At 60.4% G+C, this 8,856-nt stretch overlaps 2 protein-coding genes across 2 annotated transcripts; one reads left to right on the forward strand and one right to left on the reverse strand.

The window, feature by feature from the left end:
• The first annotated feature begins 378 nt into the window (after positions 1–378).
• On the forward strand, positions 379–2,775 carry LOC127767259 (pentatricopeptide repeat-containing protein At5g41170, mitochondrial-like). The gene is made up of 2 exons (XM_052292537.1): positions 379–2,464; positions 2,574–2,775. The coding sequence occupies exon 1, from the start codon at positions 514–516 to the stop codon at positions 2,149–2,151; it is 1,638 nt and encodes a 545-aa protein (XP_052148497.1). The 5' UTR covers positions 379–513; the 3' UTR covers positions 2,152–2,464; positions 2,574–2,775.
• Positions 2,767–5,067, reverse strand: LOC127767258 (vicilin-like seed storage protein At2g28490). The gene is made up of 5 exons (XM_052292535.1): positions 4,608–5,067; positions 4,327–4,508; positions 4,149–4,244; positions 3,509–3,979; positions 2,767–3,396 (listed from the first exon to the last, which is right to left on the reverse strand). The coding sequence occupies exons 1-5, from the start codon at positions 5,065–5,067 to the stop codon at positions 2,908–2,910; spliced, it is 1,698 nt and encodes a 565-aa protein (XP_052148495.1). The 3' UTR covers positions 2,767–2,907.
• Between the last annotated feature and the right edge of the window lie 3,789 nt (positions 5,068–8,856).

Below are 8,856 nucleotides of genomic sequence, written 5' to 3' on the forward strand. Positions count from 1 at the left end.
TCCAGTGAGCGGTGAGTGGCTCGAGGTCCCTTATCATCACGATGGGACGCGACATACCTGCCGGCTTATACTAGTACTAACTAGCTTTTCCGGACATTATAACCGGATTTACGGTTGAGGGAGGCGATTCAACTAGCAGCAAGAGATGAGGGGGAAAAAAGACTTATTCCCAACTCAGATTGACTCAACCCATCTCCTACGGCCTAGGTCACTCGGCCCATCTCTCCTCACGTGTACACTAACCCACGAGAGGCCTAGGTCACCTCCTGCTGCCTCGGCCTATCTTCCCTAGCTGCTCGAGTGGTGGCAGCCCATATATGACTTGGCCACTTGTCCCGTTGGGCCCTCACCGAGTGGGGAACATTAGGGGTGCTACGCTTCGTGTGCTTGGCGCACTAGCACCTGCGTCGAATCGCTCGACCGCACGACGAGAGCCTCTCATCCTCTCGCCACCGAACCCCATCCATCGCGTCGTCTCTTCCTCCCCAGCTCAGCGCTCTCGTCGGTGCGCCTATGGCGCCTCCCTTCCACTCCTCCTTCCCGCTCTCCCCGCCATCCTCCTGCCATGGAGGAGGCGTCCTCCAGTTTGCCACTCGAGCCGCGACTAGTCCTTTCGCGTCCTACTGCAGAGCGCCGGCGGCACGCGACGGCGGCGACGACCACGACCACGACGCGGGGATACTGCAGGCGCTCGCGTTCAACGGCAACGGGAGCGTCCATGGCGTTCTTGATCCTGGTGTCGAGGAGGAGGAGGAGGCGGGTGACGGCGGCGGCGGCGGGAGGCGGGGCACGCGGATCCGGGCGAGGGACTGCGCGAAGCGGATCATGGGACTCCCCGTCGAGGAGCGGGTCAAGGTGCTCGACCTCCTGCAGCGCGACGACGGGGCGCTCACCGTGTCCGACTACAACGACATCCTCTCCGCGCTCGCCATGGCCGGCGACCACGACTCCGCGGTCGCGCTCTTCCGGGCGCTCCGGCCCAACGGCGTCACGCCCGACGCGCAGTCCTACGCCACCGCCGTGCAGTGCCTCTGCCGGAAGGGCGCCCCCGACGAGGCCAAGGAGGCGCTCGACGAGATGGTGGCGCGCGGCTTCCGCCCCACCGTCGCCACCTTCTCCGCCGTCGTCGGCTGCCTCTGCAAGCGCGGACGCGTCACCAGGGCCATGGAGGTGTTCGACACCATGCGCGCCGTCGGCTGCGAGCCCACCATCCGCACCTACAACAGCCTCATCGGCGGGCTCTGCTACGTCGGGCGGCTCGAGGAGGCGCTGGACCTGCTCAACAAGCTCAAGGAGTCGCCGAAGCAGACGCCGGACATCTACACGTTCACCATTGTCCTCGACGGGTTCTGCAAGGTCGGGCGGACGGACGAGGCCACGCCCATCTTCCACGACGCCGTCAGGAATGGCCTCTCGCCGACGATATTCACCTACAACGCCCTGCTCAACGGCCACTGCAAGGAAGGGAATCCGCTCAAGGCGTACAGCCTGCTCATGGAGATGTGCGGCAACGCCGCCTGCCCGCCGGACAGGATCAGCTTCAGCATCGTGCTGCAGGCGCTGCTGCGCGCCGGCGAGACCTCCGCGGCGTGGCAGGCGTACAAGCGGATGGAGCGCGCCGGGTTCGAGGCCGACGGCCGCGCCCTGGACACGCTCGCGCGGGGCCTGTGCCGTCAGTGCGCGGCGAACGTCGCGGCGCTCGCCGACGCGAGGGAGGTGTTCGGCAAGCTGGTGGCGTCCGGGCACGAGCCGGTGTCGTACACCTACTGCCTGATGGCGCAGGCGCTGGCGCGCGGCGGCGAGGTGGACGCGGCCGTGTCGCTCCTGGGTGAGATGGCGCGCAGGGGTTACGCGCTGCGGAAGCGCGCGTACACCGACGTCGTCCGCGCGCTGTGCGAGCGTGGCCGGGCGCGCGACGCGCTGCGGGTGCTGGCGCTGGTGATCGCCAGGGACTTCGTGCCCGGCCGGAACGCGTTCGACGCGCTGCTCGGCGAGCTCGCCCGGCAGGGGAGGTGGCCCGACGCGATGGCCGTGTACGCCGCCGCCGTGAAGCGCGGCGTCCTCGTCTCCTTGAAGCGGCATAGCAAGGAGGCCCTGCTGGTGCAGGAGCAGACGGAAACGCGAGAATCGTCGGTGCAACCGTGCAACTGAGCGTTCCGCAGTGAAAAATTTTGCTGCAAAATTCACACATTTTTTGGGGGGACTCTATTGTTGGAAGCTCCGGAATCTGCACCGATCAAAGGCGTGCCATTGTTTGCATGCGAATACACGACCAGTTTTGGATTTTCGTTGACAATTCGGGAGGGGAGATGGCGAGAACCAATTTCTGCATAATCGCTTCGACATGATCGGCTCAACCGGCCGGACCATCACGCTACCAGCACCAGTGCACCAGCACTTTGGCCCTGGTAGCAACGAACGCCACCACCCTTTCCGGAGGCAAACTTTATTCGGTCATTCTCCGGTGAGGCTATAACTTGCTTCAGTTGCTTGTTGTGACCTGTAAGGCTGTATAAGTAGAACATAATTGGGATTGGAGCGGATTCTGATTCTTCACGCTGATTTTTTCGCAGCTAGTACAAATTTGTAAAAAATGCGCTGATTTATCAGAAGCCGAAATGCTCAACTCAGCAAAAGAACATCAAAGAGCTTAGGACAACTGTTTATAATCAGGCACGATGAATGATCATGTATCGACGCCAACAAGTAAAAGCAGAAGCATCTTTATTTATTAACGCGACGCCGAAGCAACACGAAGAGCGCAAACATAAGTTGAGCAGACACGCCCATGGTTACAAAAGTTTGGACAGCAAAACAAAGTTAACCAGCTGCATACCTAAGCATGGATTGATAGATAGCTCACATGCTTAATCAGAGTTAAGCAGCTAGCTTACGCGGGCTTAGTTACTACTTCGCCGGCACCTGCTCGATAACCCATGGCTTCCTCTGCTTCGCCGCCTTCTTCTTCTCCTCCCACCTCTCGTCCTCGGGCTCCTCCTCCCACTTCTTCTTCTTCTTCTTCTCCGGCCAGGACGGCAGGATCACCGCCTCATTCTGCGCCAGCACCAGCTTCCTCATCGCCTTCTCCGGGACGCCGAACGCGGCGGCGAGCTCCGGCCCGAGCAGGGCGCGGAGCACGGAGGAGCCGCCGACGAGGAACTGCGGGTGGTTCCGCCGCGCCGACGTCGTGAACCCGAAGAACACGAACGGCCCGCCCCGCGACGCCACCTGGCAGAACGGGAAGTAGCGCGGGATGTAGAACACGTCGCCGGCGCGCACCGTCGCGCTCATCGCCTTCGACCCGTTCGGGAACACGACCTCGATGCAGCCCGTCCCGCTGAGCACGACGCCGTACTCCGTCGCCCTCGGGTTCACGTGCGGCGCCATCATCGATCCCTGCGACAACGCAACGCATATGCAACGATCGCCGTGTCAAATCTGTAGTAGTACAGAGGCTGCAGACAAGAGTACGTATGCGTATGAGGAAGAAGAGGGCAAGGTTGCATACGGCGGTGAGGTTGACGAGATAGACGCCGATGTCGGAGTGGCCGAGGGGCTCGTAGTCGTGCTTGTCGACGGCGACGCTGGATCCGTAGGCGTTGCGGAAGCCGGTGCCCTGATCGTAGAGGTTGTACGGCTCCGGCGCGCGCACCGTCTTGTCCTTCTTCTTCTTCGGCTGCGCGGCCACGGAGTTGGACGGCGCCCCGCCTCCGACCACTCCGAGGAGACTGCCCACGAGCTTCGTCCACGACCACGTCGACGACGCTTCGTCCACCACCAACTCCTCCTCCTCCTCCTCCTCCTCCTCGCCTCTGCCCACTGGCCTCCACTGCCCGGCCGCCGCGCCGCGCCGTGCTCCGCTGTATCCGACTCCCACGCCGCCTTGGCCGCCGCTCATCACGGGCTCCGTGGTGTAGTACATGATAGGCCCCCGCCCGGTATCCACCAGTAATGTTTGATCCAAATCCTCGAAAGTGGTCTAGAACATGAGACATCAATGACCCCAAAATTAATCACGCGCATATGATTATATGATCGATTGGAGATTAATTGATCAATTCCCCATGTCGTATGTGTTGTAACTTGCACGATGGAAATTGTTCCTTTTTTTTCGAAATTGAGAACTGTTTCAGTTTAGTAGGGCTAACATTGAACGCGATAACGAGCGTCTTGGGGTCAAAGCCGGCGAGCACCGACTGCGGGTGCCTTGAACCGCCGCCGCCGCCACCACCAAGGAAGAAGGCCTGCATTGCACCATCGTAATTCATTAGCGGAGATGACGAGTAAAACGATCGATGGTGTTAACGAAGGCATGATGTGGTCGACCTGATAAGGGCTGAAGCCGATGTTATCGGAGGCGTCGATGCTGCAGATGATCTTCAGCCTCTGGCCCTTGCCGGAGTTGACCATGTAGAACGTCGAGCCGGCGTCGATGTGGAGGACGTCGCCCATCTTGAGGTTCTTCTCCACGAGCTCGTCCTTGTGCATCCATCCCACCTTCACCTCCCCTGCTCACATCCAAATCAATCAAGCTCGTGCACACGCGCGAGCTAGCGGAATGAATCGACTCGATTTCTGCTCGAATTGTTGAGAGATCGGAGATGTACCTAGCTGCACGAAGAGGATGAGGTTGGAGTCGACGTACTGCGGCACGAACAGCGTCTTGGGCTCCATGGTGATGAAGCCGATGTGCATGAACCCCTCCCGGCAGCACCCGGAGGCCGCCGACCAGCCGCGCTGCCACGGGTCCGGCACGGCGGCCGGCGGCCACGGCCGGCCGCGCACCACGCGCACGTGCCCTCCCTCCGACTCCACCACCTTCTCCCCCCGGTCCAGCACGAACAGCCCCCTCTCCGCTGGCCTCGGCTTGGGGCCGGGGTGATCGCCGCCGCCGCCGCCGCCCTTTCCCCCCTCCTCCTCCTCGTCCGGACGCCACTCCCCCTCATGCTCCTCCTCCCAGTCCCAACCCTTCCCGCCGCGCCGCGACGCCGCCGAGCACCGCGAGAGGAGCAGCAGCAGCAGCATCAGCAGCGGCGCCACCGCTGCCGCCACGCGACGACGACCCATCGATCGAGCCGTTCGATGTCGTCCTAAACGCCTAGCTAGCAAGCTAGTCACTCTTCCTCGAGCAAACTGATTATGTTCTGCCTCTCGTGATCTCTTTGTCCGCGCGCAGTGCAGGGCTCGATCGGTGCGCGCCGTGGGCGTGACGAGCGAGGAGGGAGAGGAGGGTTAAAAGAGGCGACGGGTGGCGCTGGCGCGGCGCACGTGTCGGCGTGCATGGCGCGGCCACGCGCTCCACGTAGCGCGCGCATGCATGGCAGCATGGCCGCATGGGCGAGTGAGGGAGGGAGGCAGTCAGGCAGCGGGGTTGTTGGCGCGCGAGGCCGGTGACCGCCGACCGCCCAGCTGCGCTCCAAATTCCAACTGTGCGCCACGCCCGGCGCGGAAGAAATTCAGAGACGTTCGTCACACCATGCGCCGGCGTCTTCTGTAGTTTTCTGTGTTTTCTTTTTTGGGCAATGCAAGAAGCAAGGCTGAAAAGGCTTTTGATATGATATGTACTAGGTGTACGCTACGTACAAAGAAACAAAACCAGACCGCTGTATTAGCATTACTTTGTATGTGAAGCCAATGTGCTTGGACTTGGGCACTTGGCCTGGCGCGGTGTATGCGGCTCTTGTGTACATCAGTACATGGTGGTGTGCAACTGTGCACTAGTGTTTCTGGCGATGCTCATCGGAGGTTATGGTGATGAGCGGATGGCACGCGATGCCTGTGTGATGTCGCGAACGCTGAGCGCCGTCGACCCGTAGAAGATCACGGCGGCTCCGCGGCCGAACAAGCACGGCCTCGTCCTGACCTGCGCGGCCGGGGCATTTAACTATTCAGAAAATCTATTCCACGGCATCCCGTGGAGACGGGATAGTAATCCGGATCGATCCCCTCCTCCTACCTCACTCTTCTCCCCCAAATCGTCAGAGCCAGCGGCTACCGTCGACCTCATCGCTGTCGCCCCACCGCTCGTCGGAGCCGGTGGCCACCGCCGTCCCCGTCACCGTCGCCCACACCGCTCGTCGGAGCCGGCAGCCACCGCCGCGGGGGAGGTGGCGACGACGAGGAGCTTGGCGACGGGTGCGGTGAACAAGAGGGAGAGCGGGAGGAGGGGCGTGGAGGCCGCTGCCAGCACCGGGGAAGCCGCCGCTGGCTCAGGACCCCGGCCGCCGAGGAGGACGACGACGGCGCGGCCTCGGCAAGGGTCGCCCTCAAGCTCGCCTCCCTTGCCACGCTGCTCTGGCTCCCCGCCCTCGTCGGTCTTCTCATCGGCTGCCCCGCCTCGCCGACCACCGGATTCGTCGCTGCCTCCTCCACGCTTCGCCTCGCCGACCACCGGATTCGCGCACCTCCTCCTTCTCCTGCTCCACGTGGCTGCCTCCTCCTCTCTCTCCTCTTGCTCCAGGCTACTAGGTACCAGGTATCACGGGTATCAGGTACCAGGTACCAAGCACCAGGGTACCAGGTACCAGGCTACTAGATACCAGGTATCACGGGTATCAGGTACCAGGTATCACGGTACTAGATACTAGGTACCAGGTACCAAAGGTATCAGTCGGTACCAGAGGTACCAGGTACCAAAGGTACCAAGGTACCAGGTATCAGGGTGGAGAGGAGGAGACCGCTGGCTTCTTCTGCTTCTGTGGTGGAGGAGGAGGAGCCACCTGCGCTCACCGGCAAGGAGGCGGCGGGAGCAGCGGACAAGGACAACGGCGACCTTGGCGAGGAGCGCGAGGGAGGAGGGGAGAGGCCCCGGCGCCGGCAGCGACGAGAGCGCCAGTGGAAGAAGTAGCGCCACAGCGCGTGGAGGCGGCGCCGCAGCGGGCGGAGGACGACGTCGTGGAGGTGCGGCGAGATCACCCTCGACGCCGCCCCTACCTCGCCGACGCCGTGACGTCGTCGTCCACGGCCGCCGGAGACGACGACGACCCCTTCCTCCTGTCCAGCTTCATCTCCGCGCTCTCGTTTTCTTCTCCTGTGTGAGAGAGAGTTTGTGGAGGGGAAAGGAAGGAGATAAGGTAGTGGAGATCTTATCCCGTGGCTGCTACATTGCAACGGAATCCCATACGGTAGCTGCCCTCTTAACTATTTGCCACTTTTAGATTTGGCAATTAACTATTTGCGACACCTATCTCAATAACATGTGGGTCCACATGTGTCTATGACATGTGGGTCCAGTGGCAAATAGTTAATTGCCACATCTAAAAGTGACATATAGTTTAATATCTCCTGCGCGGCCTGCGGTAGTGTGGCCCAAGCACGGTGCATTGAGATCGTGCCCATTATGGGCCGGTTAAGAACATTCTGCGCAATGTTGGGCTAGAAACATGGGGAAAAAAAGAATAAGTTCACCTTACGTTCCTCAATTTGTCGTCGATTCTGAAATTCATCCCTCAGCAGTATAGTGACCGGTATTGGCTAACGTGGCGGGGAGAGTGGGCCCTCATGTCAGTGCCCAACTCTTATCCCTCCTCTCGTTCTCCCTCTTCCATGTGGTATTGAGCTCTAGAGGCTCGGGCGGACGGTGGAGAATGAGGCCACAAAAAGGGTGCAGCCGGCATCGGACAACTCCTTCGACTCAACAGAGTCGGCTAAGGTAGTGCCTGAGCCCACTGCAGAGGGGAAGGAATTGGAGGGGAGACTTGGCTCCTACCATCACTAGCAGCGAGAGTCGAGCGTTGGACCCGTGGGGCGCCGATGTTGGAGAAAACGGCTCCAGCGACGATTGGATCTCGACGAGGGATGGAATGGGGTCATTGGACTTTGGGGAGCCTATTGGCGACAGAGGCTGGATCGATTGGGAACAAGGACGGTGGAATTGTGATGTTCCAAGAGGGTAAGGTGACGAAACAAGGAGATGATCGGTGCGCATGTCGCACGGGGCAGGGTCGGTGATCGGGCGCTGGAGGGAGATGGAGGACAGGTGAGGGGAGCGACGAGGGGTTCTTTGCGGCATACGACGGGAATGTTGGGTCCCACGTGACGGAGGCGTATCGGGAGTATATGAACATGGTATTCGCTGAGGAGGTGCGGTTTCGAAGGCTGCTGTATGGTGACGACAGCATGAACATCGAGGATGAAGACCACGCCCAATGAAAAGAGACTGTGGCGGCCTGCTTTGCCTGTGTGGACAACGAAGTCTGCGACGCCAAGGAAGCCGACACAAGTACCATGTACGAATCCACATATATTTTATATTTAGTTCTAAATTATTGGAGCGGAGGGAGCATGTTATTTAACAATGTATAATCATGTCTGCGGATAATTGTAGCCAACTCGTAAACAATGGAGCTAATACGTTAACATACGGTCCGACGCGTGTATTGCCCTGCATCCGGTTCCATAATCCGCCAGTTTGCTGCGTTCACCAGTCACCACCATCCGCTACAGAGAGACATTACCGACTTGGTTCGGCTCACTTCACTTACATGTTATTTAACAATGTATAATCATATATGTGGATAATTGTAGCCAACTCGTAAACAATGGAGCTGCTACGTTAACAGACGGTCCGACGCGTGTATTGTTCTGTATCCGGTTCCACGATCCGCCAATCCGCTGCATTCACCCGTCACCACCACCCGCTACGGAGAGACAGTCCCGGCTCGGTTCGGCTCACTTCACTTGCGTCCCCGTGGGCGCTCACATGCTGCCCATCCTCCCGCCTCCATCCCCCAGCCCAGACCCCAGATCCCCCCACCCCATCACCTCATAAAGACCAAACCAAACCCAAAAGCAACCAACGCCATCCCAGCGCAGCGCAGGCACGCACGGCACCGGCGGCGGAGGACGCGGCAGGAG

The sequence above is a fragment of the Oryza glaberrima genome, chromosome 3 (assembly GCF_000147395.1).
Source record: "Oryza glaberrima chromosome 3, OglaRS2, whole genome shotgun sequence".
Lineage (NCBI taxonomy): Eukaryota > Viridiplantae > Streptophyta > Magnoliopsida > Poales > Poaceae > Oryza > Oryza glaberrima.

Excerpts from the sequence above, each read along its gene's own strand:
- LOC127767259 (XM_052292537.1), top strand. The coding sequence starts at position 514 with ATGGCGCCTCCCTTCCACTCCTCCTTCCCGCTCTCCCCGCCATCCTCC.
- LOC127767258 (XM_052292535.1), bottom strand. The coding sequence starts at position 5,067 with ATGGGTCGTCGTCGCGTGGCGGCAGCGGTGGCGCCGCTGCTGATGCTG. Across the intron at positions 4,509-4,607 it reads CATCCTCTTCGTGCAGCTAG|GGGAGGTGAAGGTGGGATGG; the intron begins GTACATCTCCGA and ends GGATGTGAGCAG. Across the intron at positions 3,980-4,148 it reads CGCTCGTTATCGCGTTCAAT|ACCACTTTCGAGGATTTGGA; the intron begins GTTAGCCCTACT and ends CTCATGTTCTAG.